This window comes from Chiroxiphia lanceolata, chromosome 10 (genome assembly GCF_009829145.1).
Source record: "Chiroxiphia lanceolata isolate bChiLan1 chromosome 10, bChiLan1.pri, whole genome shotgun sequence".
Taxonomy (NCBI): Eukaryota; Metazoa; Chordata; class Aves; order Passeriformes; family Pipridae; genus Chiroxiphia; species Chiroxiphia lanceolata.
In genome coordinates, this window is record NC_045646.1 from 12,549,440 (window position 1) to 12,574,864 (window position 25,425).

General features: G+C 36.2%; 1 protein-coding gene across 5 annotated transcripts in view; it reads left to right on the forward strand.

The window, feature by feature from the left end:
* Positions 1–25,425, forward strand: part of OPA1 (OPA1 mitochondrial dynamin like GTPase) — a 53,267-nt gene extending 27,842 nt beyond the window's left edge. For 4 of the 5 annotated variants that reach the window (XM_032697692.1, XM_032697695.1, XM_032697694.1 and 1 more), the window contains 8 exons: positions 105–213; positions 857–936; positions 2,085–2,225; positions 3,571–3,687; positions 4,973–5,066; positions 5,381–5,491; positions 22,919–22,996; positions 23,475–25,425. In XM_032697692.1, coding sequence (XP_032553583.1) covers positions 105–213; positions 857–936; positions 2,085–2,225; positions 3,571–3,687; positions 4,973–5,066; positions 5,381–5,491; positions 22,919–22,983 — 717 coding nt within the window. In that variant the 3' untranslated portion in view covers positions 22,984–22,996; positions 23,475–25,425. Of the gene's footprint in view, positions 1–104; positions 214–856; positions 937–2,084; positions 2,226–3,570; positions 3,688–4,972; positions 5,067–5,380; positions 5,492–21,108; positions 21,158–22,918; positions 22,997–23,474 lie in introns of those variants that run through there. The other variant, XM_032697693.1, reaches the window with a different exon arrangement.

A 25,425-nucleotide genomic window follows, 5' to 3' on the forward strand; every position in this document is an offset into this window, starting at 1 on the left:
GCTTTATCAGACATTAAAAAATGAAGATAATGCTAGAAACGTTATTTTTACTAAGTCTTGAGTAAATTATTTACTGCATGCTGAAATTCCATTCTGTATTGCAGCGAGTGATCCAGCACAATGCCTTAGAAGATCGGTCAATATCCGATAAACAGCAGTGGGATGCAGCCATTCATTTCATGGAAGAGACACTCCAAAGTCGGCTCAAAGACAGTGAGTTGTGGGATGTATTCCACTCCTCTTTGCTTTTTAATCTGACCCGGTGTCTGGATCTAGTTCACTTCACTGCAGTGCAAGCTTTTGTATCAGCACAACTGACACAGTGGGAACTGTTTGAAATGGTGCTAATACTGATAGAAATATTTAGCAAAGTACAGCCTCAAGTGCTTGTGCTCCTGCTCTTGCAATGAGGCAACTGAAAGATAAGCACTAGAGATCTGTAGAGTCAAAAAATGGTACAAATGCACATGTAGGAGAACAGAATAAATTCAAGGAAAGTAAGTGGTCTCTTTATAGTTTCTAGCATAATCAGTTTTGATGCAAGTTGCAGCAAGGTAAGGTTTGTTTTTTTTTTTAAAAGCCTGACTTGGAACCAGGAGGGCTGTCTCAGTGGAGGGTTGTTGTGTTTTTATATACTTCTTTGAAGCATCTTCCTGTTGGCAGTCATTTTTAAATTTTAATAAAATACGTCAACTGTTGCTTCAAGTAAAAGACACGTGACTCAACTCACTATGGCATATCTTATGTTCTTTGACATAAAATATCCTTTCTTCTTCATGTACCCAAGTTTAGAACTGTACATTTGGGTGATTGAGTATATTTTGTGTGATAGTTAATATCATGCTTCCTTTTTCAGCTGAATCTGTTATTGAAGATATGGTGGGTCCAGACTGGAAAAAAAGATGGTTACACTGGGTAGGCCGCACCAAAGAACAGGTAAAAGGAAATAAATTATAAAGAATTTGTAGTTCACTACTTTTGGAAAACTTTGATTATTACTTTGAGTAAAACTTTTGAGTGAACTTTAAAAAATACCAACCCTCTTCACACTTTTTAAGTGACTGGAAAAAAAAAATTACTTTTCATTGTTTTAAATACCACAAAGAATTTCGTAATTTTTTTCCATACTGTAGCTACACATTGGTTTGTAAACTGTTTTTCATTCTTCAGCTGAATTATATCTTTGCCATTATGCCACTGACTTGTGTATTAAAGTTCTTCCAGTAGAAAGAAATCAATAAAAGCAGGTGGAGACTGGGCTATTCTCTTCTATAATTTTCAAGCATGCCTTTTAAGTAGAAGTCACATGCAGTTTCCTATCATGCTCCATTTGGATTTAATTAGCATGTGATGATATTATCATAGCATTCTAATCACAGCTGTATCCTCTGATTGGCCATGTTCATCTGAACTTCTCATTTGCTCATAACTTTTGGAAATTTCTTTTGAATTTAAATAACAACTTCCATTCAATGCCCAGAGACAATTGTCTTTTAATATTACTTTTTCTAGATATTTCTCAAACTCAGTCATACTTTAAAGAAGCAAGTAGAGTTTGAAAGAATACAGTAGAAAGTATTTGTTTCAGAGAAAGGAGTTTTACAGTCAGCTGTATGTAGCCAGGTGTAGGGGAAAGGTAGCAACTTCAACCTATATTACTTGAATTTCATGAACAGCAACTTAAAGGTATGAATCCATGGAGAGTTCTTGCTAACTAATAGGCAAAAAGTACAATTCTGATCAGTGTCACGTGGTATGTGAATGTGAACCCTGCTAGTGGATATTCATGGAGGGGAAAGGGGGCTAACACCTATGATTTTTTTTCCCACCCTTTTATTCTTGTTCTGAATTTCAGTGCATAATGAAAAGAAAAAACTAAAAATTGACAGTGAATTATCCCTTAAAAATATTATATTGGAAGTGTCCTTGCACAACTATCCTTTGGAGTCACTTAAATGTAATAGTTGATAGCATCAGAGGAATTTTCTGTTCTGGCTTATTAAGCAAATGGAGTGTTTATTGAGGAGGTGCTGATGATCTCTGAGTCTATAATAATTAATTCTAACTACTCATTCCTATCCTAGAATATTCGTAATGAAACAAAAAATGAACTCGAGAAGTTAATCAAGTGCAATGAAGACCATGCAGCTTATCTGGCAAATGATGAAGTGACGACTGTCAGAAAGAATCTGGAAGCAAGAGGAGTAACAGTGGACCCTTGTCTGGTAAGATGCAGAATTGTAACAAGACATATGGAAGCCCCCTGTGAACACTTGAATGTTCTTTCTAGATAGCATACAAGAGACTCCCTCTGAATCCTGAATTTGTAATCCAGATGTTTCCAAATGAATTACTAAATGAATTCTTGCACGCGATTCACACACTTCTGTTGGCTGTCAGACAAATACAGTACAACACTTTGGAATCTGTCAGTTTAGACTGAAGTCAGAATCTGCTGAGCAGATTTTCTTACGTACATTATGACAAAGCTTATTTGAAATTATTGTTCTGGTGTTATGTAGAAGAATCAAGGCCTTTGTGAGTAAGATACAGTGAAAACATAATGTGCATCCTTAAACTTTCAGTGTGGTTGTATGTGAAGTTTGAAATTCATTGGTACATTGAAGAGAGAGAATTTTTTTAAAAATATTTGTAGAAAGGCAGGGGTTTTTAAGAATGTCCCAGGGAATTGTATTGTATGTTTGACATTTTCTGGAAAAAAACATATCTCATTGCAGTGTAAGGCCTTTAGGGGTAATTAGACTTCTTATCTAATTAAAAGTAAGATTTTAAGTAAATGAGAATTCATACATTAATAAGCAATAGATGTAGATTTCCTTTAACAGTGATTTATTTTCTGGAGTAACTTTGGCTACCTTTTCAACATTAATATCTGTACTTATTCTAGGTAGAAGAGTCATTTAAATACCTGCTGCTCCTTTCCTACACAGTACTTAACATTTTTTGTAAAGGTCATGTTAGTGATCCATATCCTCTGCATGAGGAAGCTGAGTGCAAATTGAGTTTTCCTTCTAGCTAAGCAATTGATTTTCTTAATTATGTTTCGTGGGTTTTTCAAAGAGGCGTATCAATATACATATTTAATTTTGAAGAACTGAAATATAAATAAGCCTAATCAAGAAAAGTTACAAATGTTTGTTTACATAAGACCCATGAAATATTTCTCTGTGCTTTAATCTGGTTTAATTGGTAAATTAATGGGTACAATTAAAAAATGTGTTCTCAGTGTTAATTTAAAGATTATTTTGTAGTGTATAATTAAATGTATTTTGGCTGCAGACAGTATTTTTAAGCACTCAGTTATGTTACGTGCATGGAAGAGTGGATTTTTAAATTGACAGTCATCTGTAACGTTTGCCAAATGTAAATAACACATTAATCATAGCCCAGTTGCAGACAAATTGCTGAGAAATATTTAAACATATGTTACGTGACATGGATAGTGGAATTTGGAGTTACATTTTAAAATTAAATGCAATCATTAATCTATGCACGATAGCGAGTGTATGTGTTTATTTATTTAGTCAAATTTAAGTACTGTTTTCCTAGATTAAAGACACATGGCACCAAATTTATAGAAGATTCTTCCTGAAGTCTGCCTTGAACCACTGCAATCTATGTCGAAGAGGCTTCTATTATTATCAGAGGCATTTTGTGGACTCGGAGGTAAACTGAAGAACAGATGTTCTTCATCTACACTGGTGTTTTACCTTACTATTTCTATCTCAATTGAAAAAAAGGTCTAAAAATACTTTAAAGTAGCCTGACCAGATAGCTGGTGATCCCAGTTATGTTTTACATGAGGCTTACAGTGGATAAGATACCATCCTAGTGGTAATTATATAAAATGACCACTAGGTATCAGCCATGACCTAAACATCTGGTACTAATCAATGTGTATTGAAAATACACAGCTAAAAGCAGTATTATACTATTGTTGGTATCTTGTTATCCGTTTCTCCCACTTTCCCATTGATAGTTATTTACCTCAGTGATAAAAAAAAATTCAGAAAACATCTTTATGGGTTTATAGGAAAAGTATGGTCAGTAAGGGTTTAGAGCAAATACTTGGTGCTATATCTGATCAATAGGGAAAAAAATAACTATAGAGTTTTCAAACAGATCTTTATAAATGGCTTTCCAGTTTTGTAAATCTAAGCTTGTGCAACAAATGACAGTATGCATGAATTCACACAAAGAATATATAGTTTTCTTACCGTTGTATTTTAAATCAAAAAGAAATTACTGGAGAAGGTAGAGCTCCTCACTTTCTGTGGAGGTTTGTTTTTATTTTAATGAGCAACAGTGATTACCATGGAGCCAGAAATCTTTGCTACTTAAATATTTTTGCCTTTGAGGGATGAGGCAATGATATCACAGCATGGAGAGCTGCCTCTTCATGACACTTAACCTCCTATTCAGGTTACCATCTTTTTTAAGGTGTCCTAATGTGAAGTTAATGCTTCCTCCTGCCATCCTTTCAAGTGTAGAAACTGTCTCTTCTGTTGTTAACAAATATAGCCCTTTGTCCAGCACTGTCTTCAGATGTGTTTGTCAGACAGGGAGGCACAACCAGAAGTTCAGCTGTTGTCTCTCAGCATGTTTGCTGTGAACAGAGTAGTGTTTCAGTGAGCATTAGGTTACACTCACCAGCCTGCATATAGTGTCTGCAAATTGTTTTTCCATGGTTTCCCATGATATGGCTCTTGGTGTTGAAAATAGCAGATGTGAAGGTGATGCAGTGCATTAAATAAGGCTGATGTGGTTCCTCTGAAGTGTTTTTGATGTGTTTCTTTGTTACTTACACCAGTTATTCTCTGGGATTTTTGTGTGAGGTCAGTATATGTATACATGAGGTTACAGTTGCTGCTAAGAAAGTCAAGAGATTCTTGTACCTGTAGGGTGTTTACTGGACATCAGAGGTCTGACACCACAACTTCTCTCGTTCCAGCTCGAATGTAATGACGTTGTCCTCTTCTGGCGCATACAGCGAATGCTGGCGATTACAGCAAATACACTGAGGCAGCAGCTTACTAATACTGAAGGTAAAGCTCACAGTCAGTTGAGGGGTTTGAAACAAAAAAATTATCTCCTCCTAAAAAAGTAATACAATTTTGATGAGAGAGAAAATGCCCTTTGAAAGTTAACAGTCTTTCTTAAAGAATTTCCTGTCTTAATGGCCCAAAGAAGGGGCTTCTGTGTTCAGAAATTTGCCTTTTCTCCAGCCAGATTAGGTAGTATTGTAACATATACTACATCTCCAACAGACCTTCTCAAATTTTGTCCTTAGGTCATTACAGATGCAAAAGTATTACACCTTGCTTTTTTTTGGTTGCTTTGTGGTTTTGATTTTTTGCAGTAAGGCGCTTGGAGAAGAATGTTAAGGAAGTGCTTGAAGATTTTGCTGAGGACAATGAGAAAAAGGTGATGCTCCTAACTGGCAAGAGAGTCCAGCTTGCAGAGGATCTCAGTAAGTACCTATCCTATTGTGTTTTGGAATGAGCTTGAAGCGAAGCAAATTCTGACCACTGTCCTTGAGAACATTCAGTGTGATATGGGTTGTTCATGTGCTGGCTTTTATTTAATATCACATGGATTTTTTTTTCTTAAATATAGGCAGATCTTACTCATTCAAAGATGGACATGGGTAGTATAGTGTGATAGAACAATAGAATTTCATTGATATATTGCATCAGTAAATTGAAAAATGTAGTTACAAAATGTAGAAAAAACCTGTCAGACATGAAGTTCTGTGATGTTGTGCTTATTAAGATGAGATGGCCATTATATTAAGAGATTCAACAAGGAAGAAAATCTAGCAGATTTAAACTTTCAGAAGGATTACAGTAGTTTAATGCTCACAGTAACACTCAGAAAGTGTTAAGGGGTTTTGTGGTTAATATGGTAAGGCTTTAAACAGTGAAAGTTTTTCAGGTGACAGTCCAGGTTGAGATGATACCCCTGTTGTCTACCTGCACATCCAGTAGGGTTTAGACCGACTTTTAGCTGATGGGGCTTGTCTTGCACACATACAGTTAATTTTTGGGCAGCATTCTTCTGTTGTTCTGTGAGACTTCCACTTAAACCCCAGCTATGCACCTGCATTGGTAGGGTAAAAAACAATGCTGTGAAAAGGGAAAAGGGAAAAAAAAGCTTGTGATAAATGAAGTTCATGTAGTTATATAAATATCTGCATGTTGACATCACAGGTGACCTTTTTCTTAGACCTGTATTTTGTGTTCGATTTAGAAACTTATTTTTGTTTTAAAATATGACTTTGCATATTTAATTCAGAATAAATGAATTTTATGGTCAATGTTTCTTCTTTTAATTAGCAAAGTTCTGATATCAAGGGTTCAGTGGGACAGAAAAGCCTTCAATTGCTGTTAGTTTCCTAAGTATGAATCATATCTTCTATTTTTTACATCCAAAATGTAATATAAAAGAAATGTTTTGCTTATAATAAACTCAAAATCTGAGGATTTGCTTTTGATAATGCTGGTTTGGTTACACTGGAAATGCTATCTTATTATTGGAAGTGTTGTTATTAAAATCACAGTCAGTGGTATTTGTTGTTCTTTAGGAAGTTTCTATAATAATTTGGAACCGTGAGTAGGAATTTTGTGATCTTGGGCAAATTGTCTGGGTCTTCTTGACTGATCTCTGAAACAAGTGGTATGACTATAGAATTTTTATGATAGCTACATAATTCTCTTCAAACGTCCTGTGTTGCTTTTGAAACCCTATGTCAACCTTCATGTAAACATCCTTTTAGAATGGGTAGAAAGTGTTTTAAAAAATAAGGGTTTTTCCTCCTCTATATATGTGTTGAGGTAAAATGAGTGGTAGCCTGCAGAGTAGGATTCAGACCTTTATTGAGGAAATTACCTCCTTTTCTCAGTGAGCAGTGGTGCTTGCTTTGATGCTGGATGTTGATTTATTTTTTTTTTTTCCCCCTGAGCAGACACTGGTATAGAGTAAAACATGGCAATTTTGATTTATCCTTAGATATTCCATGTTTCAAAATAAAGTAAAAGAACACTAACAAGGACATAATGTTTAAATTAACTTGGCTTTATTATGCACTGAAATCGACTTGGAATTTTTGCATTGTCAACTTTGCTCCTCCCAGCAATAAGCTCCCATTTCAAAGCAGTAACAGCTGGGGTTTTTATTTTGTAAGCTAAGACTAGACCTGCAGGAGCAGCCTGTGTGTGTTTATAACCTGAGGTGTCTGTACATTGGTGTATATGCTTCAAGTGTGTAGTTTGCATTTCATAAATTATTGTGTAGCAAAAACATGTCACTGCGCTGTGTTTCTTTAGATTCAGGAGGTCACAGATCCCACTCACATTATTCTAAGGAAATAATTGTTACTCAGTACAAAACGATGTGTGATGGCACGTTCTGCTTTATTGTATCTGCGGGAAGATTTTGAAACTGCCACTGCTTAGCTCTGTACTCAGATCAGTTGTGTTCTTTCTGCATGCTTTTTTTGCTAAGTGGCAGTAATTTTTATGGGGAAATGACAAGAAAAGGGGGTTTCTTTGCCTTTCCCTTAGTGAATAGTGCCTTTCTTTGGTGCGGGGGTTTTTTATCCCCCTGAGACAGATTTTGAAAGCATAGAGCATTGAAGTCTCATATAGCCATACAAGTAATTTCCTTCTTATAGCATTTAGTGACGATCAGAACTTTGCTTAAAGAAAAAAAATCCTGGCTCTGACAACACATGTTCGTGAAGTATTGGTATTTTAATTAGGAAGGGAAGTGATCTCCTAAATCACAAAGTCCAGTCTCTCTATCCCAGGCAGCTGTATTTATATAACCCAGCTGATTGGAATATCTTGAGCTTTGTCTTTAAATCAGTTAACTTCTTGAGGCTCACTATTCACACTGAAAACATGTTCCAGGATGTCATTTCTCTGGTGGTTACAAATAGTCTTTCAGTTTCCATCTAAATTTGTAAATATGAGGCTGGGATTCACTTCCTGATTGGAAACTGTACTTGCAAATGTAAATTATTTATATACCTGAGGTTGGGATGCTTCCTCTTGATGATGATGATATGGCAACACTGTCCCACTGCTGTTACTTCAGTCTTTTAATGCTGAAGCAATGGAAGTGCTTTATTGTTTGTTCAGGTTACTGGTTAATGGCAAACTGTTACTAGCATGGGTGACCCAGTATCATAATGAGAGCTCATATAAGACTCAAAACTAATTTCAGCAGATTTTGTTATCTGTGTTATACAGCCTTGAATGTTGTTTTAATCCCACATAAGGATATTCCTTGATGATGTTTATGCCATGAATCTTGCTGCTTCTCAGTGTTAATGTCTCAAGTTTTATTCTAGGTATTTTAAAGAGTGTTAAACAGAACTTTTGAACAGTTTCTAACAAATTACTAGTTTTGTAATCTACTGAAGGTTCTTTTTCTTTAAAGAAAGGCTCTAAGTGTAATGTAAATATACTCTTTAACATAAGTATATGATGATACTTGTACCAGTGAAATGAGCAATTACTAAGTTTATAGAAATAAAGAAGCTCCAGGATTAGAGACTATTTAGGAGAAAGGATCATAAGGTGCAAAAAAGGGGCAGAAGAGAATATGAATAGCTGAATTGGAAAAAGTGACTTTGAAAGTGTCCTAAAATGCAATCAATCCATAAGAATACCTGTATTGAAAGATACACCTGCAGCTGATGTATCCCAGTGTCGTGTTCCTGGCAATGAGCTGGCTTGGGAACAGCGTAAGAACAGGTTAAGCATGCAGCAGTACATGCCTGTTATGCTCTAACAGCATCCAACAATCTCTGGTTCCAAGATTTCCTAATCCTGAGGTAATATCTTTGTGATTAATAGCCATTCAAGGATTTTTTTTTCATCCTGTGCATTTCTCTAATTGCTTTTTGAACTCATGTAAACTTTGGCATCTGCAACATCCTGTGGCAATTAGTTCCAGAGTTCAACTACACATTGTGTGAAAAAGTACTTCCTTTTGTTTGTTTCTGAACCACCTGCCAGTTTCATTTGGCTCTCCTTAGTTCTTGCTCTGTAAAAAGCATTCAGTAATCTTTTTCTATTCTTTTTTTTTTTGTGCCATTCATGACTTCATAGATGTATATGCTACCTGCACTTGATCTTTTTCCTGGCTTGAAAAATTCTCATGGTGTAGTTGTTCTTTGCATGGACATTGTTTCCTAGCTTCAGTCAGCCTTGCCACTCTTTTCCCCTTTCTTAGTTCTATAAAACCTTTTTTGAGGTGAAAGAACAGAACCTGCACAAAATACTTGAAGTATATCTGCATTATGGATTTATGCAGTTGTATTGTGATGCTTTCTGGTTTTTTTTCTGGTCTTTTTATAGTAATTCCTTATAGCCTATTTTGTCTTTTACCTGCTGCTGAGCAGTGAGCTGATGGCTACAATGAACTATCTGCTACAACTCCCAAGTTCTTTTGTGAGAAGCGACAGTCGTGACATCTCCCTTGTCGTGTTTTCAAACTGTAGGTATAGTTGAGATGTGTTTATTGTTTTGCTGAGGATGCAGAAATGAGGAATTTGCTGTCTGTGTCTTACATGTCTAACTGGGCACTTCAGGCTTATTCAGCAGTGGGTAGGAACCTGTTTTAATGCAATTTAAAACCTCCTTCACAACTGTGGTGCATTATTTATATTGAAGTTCTTTTCCCATTTTGTCTGCCAGTTAAAGAACATAGCCAGGTCTTTCTTGCCTCATCAGCAACAGGAAGAATTATATTGACTTTCTAGTTGGCACCTGCATCTTGACTGTGCTCACTGCTGAAGGACAAAGTACTTTGATTTGAAACTGATATTCCACACAACTTAGTATTTTACTATACGCTTAGGTAAATCAGTACCTTTAAATGTGCTGTGTTCCATAAAAAGTAAAATGGGGTAGAGGGAGCTCAAAGTACAATAGTAAACAATAATGTTTTAAAAGGAGAATTTCCACTCATAGAAATACCTCTTGTCAGGGCAAAAATGCCCTGTTTGTATTGCAGGCTGTAAGGCACTGCTTTGGGCTGGAGGGAAAATCTGTTTGATCATGGCGAGTCAGTCCCTTCAAATGCCTGCAGCCTTGTTATGCACAAGTGTGTGCAGCTGGATGCAAAGCTTTTCCACTTGCTCTTTTTTTAAAATATCAATTAACCTTTATTTCTACAATACCTTCGAAGATGGATCAGTCAGTATATATCATTTAATTTTATCAGTGATCTTTTATGGTACTTACTAGTTCATACTGCTTTCTCTTGTATTTATGTTTAACTTTCCAAAGTGACTGGCATGGAACATTCATGCAGGCTGCCTCTGAAGTTACTGAAGTTTTTAAATTTTAAGTGTATTTCTAAACAGGGGTGTTTCTGCAAAATTTGTTAAAACAGTAAAGCTGCTGGCATTTATTGGGTTTCAGGATCTTTTTGATGGCTATGCCAAAGTGGGTTGTTTTTTTATAAAAGACAATTATTTGAAGTCTCATCTTCATTAGAACTGTATCTTTTTAGCTATGTTTTTCAGTGCAGGGCAATACGAATTTTTTTCTGGAAAAGAAGTTAATACATAGGTGAAAAAAGTGATTTCAGCATGAATAATATATTTTATGCTGCCTTATTTTTAACACAAATGACAGAGTAGTCATTTCAGCAGAAATACTCCATAGTTCTTTGCAAAACTGATAGCATGTGGATAAATCTTAACTTTCTCTAGACTACTTTTTAACGTGGTAATTTTTGAAAATGTTGAGGTCCCAGTTAAAGGCTTCCCAGAACTACTTAATTGTTTCCAGAATTCCACTCTTCTGGACTTCCTCTTTTTGTATAAAGGGCCAAAGCAAACTTCCTCGATAGTGTGAGCTCTGTGCAATAAGTTGCCGTACAGGTTCCCGACACAAGATGGCAATGAGTGAGTGGCCTGTGGAGGAGGCTCGGGAGGCTGAGCCCGCGGCCAGTCGGGTGCCAGCCCTCCCACGTCTGGTTCTCCCATGAGCGCAGCTTAGACAGTGGGCACTGGTGTCTTGGATGCTAAACATTTTCCTCTGGAAGGAAGATGCACTTGCCTATCCTTGTTGCTCATGTTTTCCACTCTCTCTGGGTCTCGTTTGTTTGTTTGTGTAGTATGTAATTTATGAAGATTGTAAAGGATGGTCATTTTTTTTCTCAGCTACACACTTCTCATTAGCAACTGCATGGAAAGCATTAGTTTGTGAGCTTTGTTACTAAAAAGCTGTTAGGAACTGAATGCTTCAATCGTTTTGTAAAGGAAATGTATCTTCCAGTGTTTTTATCCTAAAGCTAAGCTACATCTATCCATATTGCAGTAGCATTTAAAATGTGCTAGATGGTGCACATGGATGTTGTATACTTCAGGCAGTCAGCAGGAGCTTTGCCATTGACTTCACTGGAGTTGAAATCTCACAGACTCCAAAGAAATACATGTCCTATCTTCATTTATTTCTTCTCCTTTATTCCCTTTAAACAGAAAAACCATGAATGTTGCAAAGGCATCCTTTATGTGCACAGGATAAACAGAGCATAGTCCTACAAAGCAGCTTTCCTAGGTCAGTGTGCTATTCATCCAGTATCCTCTGTCCTCACAAGCTGGAAAAGAAAGCCTAGAACTTCACCAAAATTATAAGTAAAACCAGGTGCTTGGGAGAGTCTTTGGCAGGAGCTGGGAATGCCTGTGGAAACTTGATCCTGAAATTGCTAGGTACGAATGTGAATGGATCAGCCTCCAAGTTCGTTTGTCAGTAATGTTGACACCTGTACAGGTGTCATGGGCTAGCTGAGACTTTGTTCTGCACAAAAACTTTTTGAAACATTGAGGAGAAAGCCTTCACCTGAAGAAAAGACAGCTTAGGACCATTTGTTTCAATTCTGTCATATTTTTGTAAGCTATGAAATATAAGAGTTTGCAGAACTTAATTATTTTCCTGTAAAGACTAAAACATATAAAAACTAAACAAACCAGAGTTACAGTAAAATACTTCCAAGTTTTATATCTGAACTCATTGCTTTGAAGTCACAGCATTAAATTCTTAATTTACTTTTTCTCATGTTGAATGTAAACCATTTGCCAACTTGGAGCATGAGTGATTTAATATCATATAGGCATATAATAAACTTGCCATTTTAATGGAGTTAGAAGGCCAGTGTCTAAGGCTGGTACTTCCGTATGCAAGTTGCTGACTCAGGATCTGGAATCCTGTGATATATTTGGCTAAGCTGAATGGTTTCTGTTGTGTCTGTTGTATGTAACAAACTGAATCCAAGCAAGTCTCCTTTTTTTGTTATGCATTTATGCAAGTTGGGGATAAAGTCTGTGAAGGGTACTTTGCATATAATTACTTACTCTGTGGTTACATTTTTTTTCTTTCGTTACTCTTAGCTGCAGGAAAAAAAATGTTGTGTGAAAATAATCATATATTGTGGTCATTACTGCAGCCTAATTAAATTTCAGTTCCTTGAGATGACTGTTAACAGTATTTTGATTTGACCTCTGTCCTACATGACATTATTGATTACATGTGCTCCTTAAAATTATGCTTTGACTTGGCTCTCTAAAGTCTTTACCTTCATTTGCTCTTCTGTTATGAGCTTTAACTTTTTTCAAAAGGTCACAGCATTTCATAGGGGCAAAGCTCAGCTGTAAGGGGAAAGACCTCTCAAATAAGCACATTTTAGGTAATTTTCCCCTAGAAACCAGAGGCAGACAAAACAGCTCAAAAGGCAATGGTTAGTAGTCCTTAATTCAGTCCTTAAGGTGCTTGTTTAGAACCAATGTGGTTTTTGGTGTTTTCAAGATACAGAAAAAAGGTATCATTTTCAAGACATTTGATCACAGTGTCCAGATGTTGCCCCTACTGCTCAAAGATAGACATCGGAAAGAGGGAAGCATCCTAGGAAATGCAAATGGAGGAGTGATCTTATTATAATCTGAAGAATTAGGGTTATTTTGTACTCTCGTTTCTTCCATGATGCCTAAATATTGGAGTTTCAGAACCTACTTAGGTAAATACATAGTTGCTTCATAGTTATGAGGCAATTCCAGAGGTGGCAGCAGTCTTGCTTGCTCCTCTCTTCTGGTTGTTGCAGTGAGGAGCACTCTGTTCTCATTTGATCCTGAGTTGGCAGAACATTACACCAGGAGATGTGGTGGCCTTCTAACCAGAGAGAAGCAGAGCAGCCTCTGGGAATCATTGAACAGATCTCCAACTTCTGCTAAGCATGTGCAGAGTAGCTGCACAGTCCCCTGCCAGCAGGTTCCCTGGAGACGTTAACATGGCCCTGTATCTTATCAGGGGCCGGTTGTCATTTAGAGCACATTCATTTCTGCCTAAATCTCAGTCACATCGTGTGGGCTGTCTGTGTCTAACTAGTTCAAGCCTGTGCTGATGTCACCAGTGCCTGGTGGCAGCATGACTCCTGTGCTCCCTCTGAGCTCTGTAGAGGTCCTGGTGCTCTGTGACGCGGGAAGTTGGGGCACACTGTGCTTGAAATGAGCCTGTGTGGTCATGTCTTCAATTTCCCCTACTTTTGAACGTATGCAAGTCACAATATATCACAGTAGATTTGCTAACTTCCTGGTGGAATGCAAATTAATTGGTTTGGCGTGATTATCATGTTTTTAATTCCATGTAGATAATTTTAGAAATTAACCCAAACAAGTGTGCTTTGATGTGAAAGACACTGGTTAAATGTTCAAGTTCTTTTTTTTTTGTTGTTTTCTCTTGAGTTTTGGGGCAGCTGCATGAAACTAATGAATTAAAACCAGAAGAATGTGTAGGGCGGCCTGTGTCAAAGTGCAGATAAGGTGGTTTCTGCTTTGTGTCATGGCAGAAAGTACTTTAGAAAGCTGCATCTTCTCAGAGAGGGAAGTAATCCTCGAGGGAGAACATACATCACTTGTAAATATCCTGTGATGGAGTGATGGTTTACTTAACTTAAGAATCCCAGATGACCAAAGCCTGTCTGCTATGATTTCTTAGTTATTGATGAAGAGCTAGGCACTGATGTCCAGGTCCTAAAACGGATCCTTACAAAGTTCAGCACATTTGTCACTGACTAAACGAAGCCTATCACTTAAAGTTGACATTGAAAAATAGTGATAAACTGCTACATGAATAATGACATATTTAATGCCTGTTAATCTTACCCTAGGCCCATGTCTCTTGTACTTAAGGGTCATTCTGGTGTTGTCTGCTGAATATATTTTTTTCCCTAAAATTTCCTTAATGATGCAAGGATCAAAACATCTAATTGGATGCTATTTTCTCTTTAGTGCTGGTTGCTTCTGGGGGTACTTATTAGTCAAAATTTAAGTAAGTACTTACCATGGAGAAATTTACTGTTTATATAAATATAGGCTTTTAAATGGACCAGTATAACATTCACATTTCTGAAAGCTGAAGAAGTCAGCTTAGTGTATGTATGTTGTACATTGTTAATTGTTACTGTAGTGGACCCCACTTCTAATTTTGAAGTTTATATAAAAAGAGAAGGAAATATTTTCAGCTAGAAATGATAACTAAAAAAAAAAAAAGTTCCATCTGTTTTTCTTCAGGGTATGATGACTTAAGTTTCTGACTGTCAAAAATTAAGTTGTTTATTTTTATGATCTAAAAATTAATCTCATCACCATTTTATTTCCTGCCATATTTTATAATTCACGTAAATAGTCCTGATAGCATATTATTTTATTATCTATCTAATTACTAAGTATGCTTTCTTTTGGTGGAGAAACAGCATATATCAGTTATTTTTTATGTTAAAGTCTCTTTACAGTTTTATAGCCTTAAGGTTACAGTAGCCTTTACAGAAGTAGTTTACCTTTATAGCTGTATATGTCCTTTTTGCATAAGAGAAAATTAATCTTTTGTAATATCACTGAATGAATCATTGGGTGATATTTCTGACTTGCCTTTATACTTTTTACTGTTTCTACCCAAAGTAATGAATATCATCATGTTCTGATTCATTCTAGCTTAACAATTTTGATTTGGAAATTCAGTCTTTCTGTATCTGTAAGTCTGATTCCAGATATGAGTCTGCTTTATATGGTTGCCTTGTCATTCTGCTACTGAGCTCCTTCTAGCTGTCCAGTAAGCAGCACAGCTAAATTCTGTTGAAAGATTGAGTTATTAGAACAGTTTTAATTAAAAAAACCAAGGTAGAGACAGAGAACTGAAAGGTGTCCAACTCTTACCTTGCTATTGCAGACACTGTGACTCTCATAAACTTGCAACTTAATACAGAGTAAGGATCATTGGTACCTTAGGCTGACCTTAATGATGGTGTAGAATTGTATATTGTTCATGATCTGTCATCATGGTTTGGTAATATTTGGTTTCCTTTTCGTAGACAAGTGGGGCTGATGTGTAATAACCCATAGAAACATGTCTTTATGTATAAAGTCTACATAACTATCAGTTTTGCTTCAGCCCTGTATCTCAGTTCTCAAAGGCTCTGTCAGAGACAGAAGGATTTTGTGTTTGCCAGCCTGAGGTGCCCCGGGGACTGCTGCAAGAAACACAGTCAGCTTCTGTTCTGTTCCTCTGGGGGAGGTGGGAAACTTGTGACCAAAAACATTTTGTTAATCTGCAGAGGTCTTGCTTGTGAATCTGAAGCAGCTATAGATCAAGACATTGATTCGTAATCTACAATTTCATCAGCACAATACTCAAGTCCCATTTCTGGAACTAAAAATCATTATTAATAATGCTAAAATAACATTCCAATTCTCAGTACCTTGTAAAAATAGCTGAGGTGTTTTCAGACAAGCTCTCTTCTGCTGCTACCTGGTTCTCTTTAGTCTAAAATAAAGGTAATACTGTTTTTATACAGGCAGCTTTGCTCAGGTATGCTATACAGGAATTAATAATTGATGTGATATTAATACTTGCAACAAAAGTGACTTCAGTGATAGCAGTTGTGACTCAGGGTTTTTTTCTGTCTAAACTGGCTTCTTAATTTTATTATGTTTCTACAGCAGGCTAAATATACAACCTGGAGGCAATCTTTTCCCGTTTTGGAGGTGAATTTACCTACAACAGGGAAAAGGAAAATACATCTTTGTAGGAAACAGGCTCCTTGATGTTTTTTCCTGTTAAGGCCGTGCAAAAGGAGATGTTCAACCAGGTCACCAGCAGGCAGTTGTTGATGAACTCATATCCATGAAATTGATATGTTGGCTGACCCTTGGAGATTTTAATAGTGATATTAAAATAATTCGTTTAACACCTTGTCTTATTCTAGGGTTTAAAATAAATATTTCTGAGAGGACACTGAAATATTATCTTTGTCTGTGTAATAATGAAAGCATCTCACATGTTGCACTTGGATAGTTAGAGCATCTCCTTGTCCTTCTCACTGTCTTTCTGCAGCTGATAACTGGAATACAGGTATCATAGATGTTGCCCAAATTAAAATACCTTTTATCTCAGGGTGGCAAGTAAAAAAGTTGTCGGTGAGTCTGGTGAATATAATGGTGGGATGGCTTTCTATGTCTGAAAGAGGAGGCCTGGTTTATAAATGTATTTACAACAGTTTTTATATCATAATTATCCCATTCCAGTGAGTGTTCTTTGAAGTCAAACTTTATAGGGAGAACACAATTAAACTGAAGTCAGAATTTTTAAAAAGAACTCAAAACTGGATGCAAATTCAAATCTGGATTGCAACACATAAGAAACATTTTGTAACAATACTGCAATGTAGCTACTACAATGTAGCATCAGTTAACACCTTCATTCACTATAACTAGTGGTAACTACAGAGCATGCTGGCTATTTTCTGCAAGCTTGCATTTTAAAGGCTATATATTCTTAATGATTCATGGATTTACTTCATGAACTATTATAAATTCCATTTAAACTTTTCAAGGTTCCGCAGTGCTTTTATTGCACTAATGAGCTAATTGTTTAAGAATCATTCACATGATTCATTCTCCTGCCCAGCCTTTTTTAAAAAAAACTTTTAGCTGCTGAAACTCTCTTGATGAACAATATTTATAGCAGTTTGACAACAGGATGAGGAACAGCGTTTGTCTTTGTAACAGCTTAAAGAAAAGGCCTTTCCAGCACCCAGCCATGCAGTTACAATCTTGACCTCTTTCTTGTGCTGGGAACATACATACAGCAGACAAGCAGCACCTCCCATGTGTTTTCTTGACCCTTTGACTGTCCATTCACTTCCCATCTGTTTTGCAGCCTTAAAGGAACAGAGGGGGCCCTCTACTTATAAATCTGTCTTTGCAGATGACAAATGATGTTCTGTCTCTTTAAGGGCAGCTTGGGTGGTTTTGCCTTTTTTTTTTACACCCCCCCCCTTAAAATTTTAGCTTTCCCCTTGGTCTTATCCAGATGGAAGTATGGTATGCGAACAAGAGGAAACTGGCAAAGAATGTGATGGGTACTTTCGAAGGATTTTCTAAAACTGAGCAGGACATGACCTTGCAATGATCAGTGAATTATGGTAGTGTTTGCATGAGACATGAGTAAGCATGTTGATACATGTCTTGTAACTGTGGGTGGAAAGTCTGCTTTCTGTGGCATTATTTGGAGTGGCTGTGAGAATGCTGTCTCATACTATTTCCACAAGAAGTAAAGCTTTCTCATTACCCTTGGAAAATCGAGGAATAAGAGGTGTTTCCTCCATCTCTTCTCCATCTGACTGTTCGTAGGGACTGTATAGAACTATGAGGCTTGTGTCTTAGGTAGCCCTAAGCAAAAAATCAACTTTCAATAGAAAACTTTCGATTGACATCTCTAGTTCTTAATGGTGTGCTTCTGGGCATTCTGATGAATTCTGACTGACTGGGCTTTCCTTTTTATTAGAGGAAAGATGATGCATTCACAGCGTTAAATTCAACATTTCTGCCTCTGCGGTTAATTAACCATAACACAGAAGTGGCACAGCAAGAAGTGAGAATGTTTGTAGGCAAGGAAGGGATTAAGAAAGGAAGGAAGATTAAAAAAAAAAAAAAAGGAAGGGAGAGAACTGAAGTCTAAACACAATCAAGAGCCAAAGGAGTAACAAGCATGAGCTTTCAAATATCAAAGTCGTGTAAACATTTGTTGGAGGTAGACATCACTTCAGTGTAGAACAGGAGGATTTATAATAAGGTATTAACACTTTTTTTGTGGTTGTTTAGTGCTGTAGGTTTCATCAAAGTACAAAATAATGATGAATCTGTGTCCAGAAAGATTTTACAGGTTTTTTTGATGCTGCAGCTGAAATTTGATGTCATATGGGCAAATTTGTAAATGGGAATGGAAAGCTTTTTAATTTGCCCAAAGTACCTGTGCAGTTTTCTACCTGTTCTGGTGTAGACAGACATGAACATCTTTAAAATTCTGTACTAGAGCTATTGATTTTATACAGGTAAATATGCATTTGAATGTCTCAAACTTCATTTATCTTCAGAACCATAAACAACAGGTTTTGTGGGCAAAGGCCACATCTTTTATTAAACCAATTAATGCAGTTGGAAAGTATCTAAAAAACTTTTTTCTGGCTACTTTGAGTATATTTGGAATAAATCAGTAATATACTTAGCTTTTGTGTTTAATATTATTTTGAGATTATTTGACCTTACCTCAGGAGATACACTTAATAACTTGCATCATTTTAGCACTGTTCATAAACTCAGGCATGTAAGGCAGCAACCAGAAAACAAGCACTCCTTCTAAGACTGAATATTTCAGGAGTTCCGCTTTTGACCAGCTTATGATATTAGGAAAACCAAACTTTATCTGTGCCTGTGTCTTTATATGTTCACAGTGTATCTAAATCCTCATTACAGATCAATTAGTCTGGTTTTGAGCCTTTTAGATTTAAGATCACAGGATTAATGAAAAGAAAATGAGCGGGTAGCAATAACATTTCATATGGAGATCAGGAGAGACTGAACATGAATGAGGATCTCAAGACATCTGAATAAAGAATTTCCTCATTCTGTCAGTGAAGTTTTATGGGATATGGAGGGAGGATTACGGGAATATTCATGACCAGATCAAGAGGCATAGTGAGTTGATGTATGAACAGCTTATCTTTTAGGTAAACATGGGGTAAATGGGAAATAGAATAGCCATTCATGGCCTCTAGGCCTGTGAATTTTACTGTTTTAAGATGGAAACAAGGGTTTAGTTACAGTTATTCTTCATTGATTTAATTTGATTTTTGATCAGTGTTTAACAGGTGCTGGAAGAATTGCATATTTGTAACTTCGGATCTGCATTAGCACTACTGAAGTGCACATCATCTTTCTAGAATCCAGCATGAGCAATACTGTATATTTAAATTTCTGCACTGCTGTGTAATAAGAGTGTAGTGTTTCAATAGCCTTCTGCGACATGGAAGCATTGTATAACAGTGCTGGGGTAGTTCAACCTGTTACAAAAGTAATTTGCTAGCAAGCTGAATGCTTTTTATCTGTGGGTTGCTTGTACATGGAAAAACACAGTATCACAAAACCTAGGAAGTGCAACAGGTCACTATCCCTTAATTTACTTGTGCAGTAATTATTCTTATCTGAAACCCAAAGGATTTTCTGGGTTTGCTGTGTTGATAAACCTTCCTCAAAACAGAATGTACTGTAATTTACAAGTGTAAGTCAGTATTTTGATCTAAGTGTCAGTCAAAACCCTGCAAATGTGAGTACAGAGCTTTTCATTTCACAGAGCCGAAAACTTTCTTAAAGATGGGTAATATCTCTCTTACTTTTAAGAATTAATTGTTGTTCCACATGCAACATCACATGGTGCTGGTGAAACTGTAGGTGGTTATCCCAGAATTGCAGACCCTGCACTTGCACTCATTAGAAAAGTTCTGTCTGAGCACTTATATTTACGAGTTTATTAAGATTAGTGTTGTGTAAATACATAACTCTGCCATTAGCCTATTTAAAAAGTAAACCAACTCATCAGACTGCTGCTCTGTGCTGCAGAATGGATTTGTGGGAAAGTATTATAGGTTGGCTGGGGTCTGCTGCTGCAAAGGGCTTTACTGCAGCTAAAAATACAGGGCATAGGATGAATAATTGCAGCTATTTGGCAGTCATTGTAACTGTTCTTTTTAAGAATAGCCAGCATGTTATTTCAAAGTATTAAATTACCTCAAGACCTCATAATTATTACAGTTAAGTAATCATTTCAATTCAGTCCAAGTATAAAAACTAATAAAGTGCTCATAATATGAAGTCAATTTTAGTATGTCTGTTCTCTGAGCAAACACAGCTGATTCAGTATATTCTGAATTTATTTGTATGTATTTGCTATCCTGTTATTTTAATATACCATAATCAGAAAATTAAAATAGATTTGTTGGCACAAACCTTTTTTTAAGGGTGAAATAATAATTACAGGTTTTTGCTGATGCTATTAATTTTCAGGACTGGAATATTTCATTAACAAGAGGTTGAGGAAGAAAAATATTTGCATTTAATACTGCTAAATCTGCCTGCTTTCACTGGGTCTAATGGCTTGATCAATACAAAGAACACACTTGGGAAAGCATGTGGCAATTGGGGGGGAAGAAGCATCGCAGAAAGCTACTGAAAGCACAACATGAAGACATATTCTGAGTTGTGAGATCTGATCTCAGATTTTATCACTGGCACCTGCTGTTCATTTTGGAGACCAAGGTTCAGGATTAGTAATTTCCAAAACCAGAATCATTACAGAATGGTTTGGGTTGGAAGGGACCATAAATATCATCTCGTTCCAACTCCCCTGCCATGGGCAAACACACCTTCCACTAGACTGGGTTGCTCAAAGCCTTGTCTGTCCAGGTGTGGTGAACAAATATGTTAATTCTGTCCAAAATAATATGACATTATTTCAAAGGCTAACTTTGTAAACATTCATAGAGCAGCAGTATTGGAAGCGAGCTGAGTATTTGCCTAAATAAATGCCATAGGAATAACATTTTCATTACATGAGAGTTTTATATACTGAGATGCAAACAAGGCATATTCTTTTTTTCATTTAAAAAGGTAGTAATTGGAAGAGTTTGAATGTGCTTAATGAGGAGAAGTGATCATGGATCTACCTTTTTTTTTTTCATTGACAGCTTTCATAGATTCTGCTGAACTGAATCAGAATTTTTTTTTTTAAACCTGGTAAAAATCAGCTACTGTTGTTTCTTAACTTCCAAGGTACAGCTTTTGCCCTCACACTGGCTGTAATCTTCATTTAATATCAAAGTGCTTTAAAAAAAATCAGCTGAAATCCAAGAAGGTTCTTAGGTGTTTTGTTTAGAGCCTAGAGTGTGATGCAGCTTCACCGTACTTCTGTGTTTGTAGATGAGCACTACTGGGGAAGGGCACACTGCAGTGTTGAAAGTCTCAGTGACTTGCCCTTCGTCACCTAAGAATTACAAGATAAAGATAGAACTTTGAGGTTACTTCATCCTCATTCAGGCTATTTTCCATATTTTTGAAATGCTAACTAAAATTCTTTATTTCTGTTAGAAAAGGACTGCAGGTGTTTTTTGAGTTGTTGTTATTGTTATTATTATTATTACTCTAAAATGCGTTTTATGTCTGTTTGTGGGGTTGTCATTTTGTTCGATTAAACTTTTGGTTCCCGTACCTACATTAAAATGTTCTCTTTGGAGATAACTCTTTTTTCCCTCTCATTCTTATGTATCCCATTTAAATCAGATTGTTTTATTTTTCTTTCTGTTTTGCTGTTACTTCAGCTCAGCAAAGCAAGTTTAAAACATATAGAATTGCTAAAGAGAAGAAAACATTAATAAAAATTTTTTTAAAAAAGCTCAAACCCTGTATCTCATACAAGGGAACATACGGCTTTAATCCAGTAGTATTTTTAGCTTGGAAAAAAAATATTTGTCTGTGTTTATGCTCATCTAACTTATTTTTGTCTGTCCTACTGCTCTCCCCCTGTTCCTTCATATTTCTGAAGTGTGTGTTTTTCATGGCTATAATCACACACAGAAGGAGCTTCAAATGAGGATGTGGTGAGAGAGAAGCAGGAAATCTCACAGGCTTTGGACTCCAGCTATGTTCTAAATCTTGCTTCATAAGCAATTTAATAAATCAAATAGGTTATATGATGACAAGTGTTGTATGGAATAGAGAAAAGAGTGGAAAAATGCCTAAGCCCCTGGATTTTTCCCCATCAGTGTTGCCTTTTCATTCTTAGTAACTATTTGTAGTTGTGGTCAAATCATGTTTTTGCAGAGAAATAAACTCCCAGCTTTAGTTTTTATATAAAATGAGATTCCACCCACATCATCTGGTTACTACTGAAATGCAAGGAAATAAAGTGCAGGTTTTAAACATTCTTAGCATTGTGCATTCCCTTTTGAGGAGATGTCTTGAATACTGACGTGTGGTTCCCTGAAATTCTCCGTGGTGGAAGGGCACCAGCTTTCAACTCTATTTAGAATGATTAGTGGTATTTGTTACACTTGCTGTGGGGAGTAAGGATATTTGGTTGAAGAAGAAAGGGGTTAGTGGGCACTGTTTAAAAACTAACAACTCCCTGCAGGTAGCAGGTGTACAGTAGTTCTTCTGTGCATGATCTGATGGAAATTTCAGGTTTTTGAAATACAATGTTTCTAGTACTGGATTCATTCAGTAAATTTTTGAATTATTAAGTTAGCATGATAATCATAAAATATGTTTGTAGGAGTTCTTCAAATGGGACAGGGTTTCATTTTTCTGATGTAGAAAAATGTTGTAAATCTTCGTAATTAAGAAAATGCATAGAGTAATATTGATGACAGCATTAATTCTTGCTTATGTTTGCATGTTTGGTTTTTGTGTGTTTGTTTGTTTGTTTGTTTCTTTTGTACCTGTCCCCAGGTACTTAATAGTAATAGATATTTGAATGGTGATCTTTTTTAATTCCTCCAGAAAAAGTTCGGGAAATCCAGGAGAAACTTGAAGCCTTCATAGAAGCCCTCCATCAAGAAAAATAGATTGTTCAAGCAGGTAATTATGTTTAGATCATAAAAACATTGCTACAGTTATCTCATTCTTCTGTATAAAATTATTATCCATCTCTTTTAAATGCACATTTTCATACAGACTTTGTGTAAATTCCAATGTGTTTTATTCCGTTGCCTGGCTGGTGCTGCTTCTTGCATTTAAACTGCAGAACTATACTTTCAGTTTTTACACTACAAGCAGATATGAAACTTAGTAGAAATACAATTACTGGCTAGTTATTTAGATATTGTGAAACACTTGATTATTCTCAGTTCATTATTTTTATCCATCTTAAGGGAACACTTTCTATGAAGGCATTTTGGTTCTTTGGTTTTGCTTAAAGACACTGTATATTGTTAGCAAAGCTATGTGCGTGCAGGTAATTTCCAAATTTCTTCTATATTAGTTCTCAAAACCATAAGCCTAAGTGCTGTCATACATTTGTACATATTTTAAAATAATCACCTTTCTCTTTCAACAGAACTTTACACAAGAATACAGCCTTCTCCAGGATCTCTTGTGCAGCCTCTCCTTGCACAAAGACTGAATTGAAATGGCTTTTGTGTCCCATTCTCTTTCCTGTCTTTTGGGGAGCATCCTAAAACATTGGAGGAGAAAGAAAATAATGTCTCATGGGGTTGAGAAGTTCAGATAAAATCCACCTGCCCATTTAATTTTTGAGGCTTACATGCACAGAAGAATCTGACTTGTGTGTCAATGACATAGCCTGGGATCTTGCTGAAGTTGTACATTTAAGGTGTTTTTTTCCTGAAAGGGAAAAAAGCTTTTATTTTTTGGTATCTGTCGTGTATGGTAGAGCTGGATCAGATTCATGAGATGATTTTATCTGTTGTCATTTTCTTGCCTGCAAATGATCCTGGGAGTTTGACATAACATTTTAGTATTTGTATGTACATTAAAATGCCCTTCTAAATAATGCCATTTGTATTTGTTATGCTCTGTGTTGAAGCATTTGCTGATCATTGTGGTGCAGGTTTAAAAGCATGGTTTTGAGATCTTGAGAGGAAGTTGTGGATTTTGTTAAACTCTTAAACTATTGAGAGATGTCATCCAAACAATTCTTGTAATGCTTTCAAGTGAAAGTACAGACTGCTATTCAGTGACATCTTAAAAGGTTTAGGCTCAGGAAATAATGTCAACAACTGCTCCTTCTACCTGTTCTTTCCTAATATATGTTGTTACTCTTGAATCACAGCCAATTACATTTCATTTCTGGGTTTGCACAGACTCAGATTTCCTTTTTAACTCCTCCCTTCACCATAGGTACAGAGTAACCTGATCGAGTACATGTCAAATGTAGAAAGATAGAATGTACAATTCCAACTTTTCTGACTTCCTAACTTAAAAAAAGGAAAACTGTCATTAATTTCATTTTTTTTAATAACTACTCTAAGACCAAAATCACTTCTATAAGAATGTTATGCACAAGGTCCTCCCGCACCCACTTGATGTCTGTCATTCAGCGTAGTAAAATTAGTAAGGAATCTTTCTTCCACTGCCTTTCAGTTTTGCCATAGAAATATCACTTCTGGCAAATGTAAGCATGATATAAGCTCTCTAACATAGGTGCCTGGTGGTTAATCACCACTGTATTTTTCTGCCCACAGTTTGCCACAAATGATCTGGATACACCTCTGAATACTTGTGTGGAGGAAGGTGCTAGTCCTGAAACAGTTTGTTTTGCAGTTGTCTGATAATGTACTGAAAAACTGACCTAGATTTATTTTTCCCTTTTGAAAAGGCGATTGATTTTGATGTGTGGAAATTAAAAGAAAGGAATCTGAATGTTTTCCAAAAGATATTGTTTTGTTTTACTCTCAGAGGAAATAGAAGGTTTGCTAAGATGTTCCCCAAATATTTGGACATCCATGTGGACAAAAAGCTAACATAGAGGTATTTGTAAAATGATGTTGAAAGGTTAAATATTTCAGGGTGATCTAACTGAATGTTTTGAGATTCTTTTTTTTTAAATTAATTCCTGAAAATGAGTGTTTGAGAACAGAAAAATTGAAAAAATTGGCATGTCATCATCATTCTCTGAAGATAACTTCAGAAATGTAAGTTTGCACAATTTTGAAGGCAGACACCTTAGTGTATATCAAATGAAAGAAGTCTGTACTTTGTAAAAAAAAACAAGCAAAACAAAGAAAAATCTTTTGCATTTACCTAGAGATCACTGTTTAAAACTTCTGTGTAATATAAATGTTGCAAAATGTTGCATCCAGTGGCCCCGTGTTCATCTCTTCTAGTGTGCTCCTAAGGTTTTAGTTCTGACTTCCCTGTGCTGCTCATCTAAGACTTAGCATGATGTATTCCATGGAAACTAGATATTTATTGAATAAAAATGTAACTGAAGGAATAATAAAATGTGGGGTTTGAACGTGGTGCTGTTGCACCTAATTGAGAAGTCA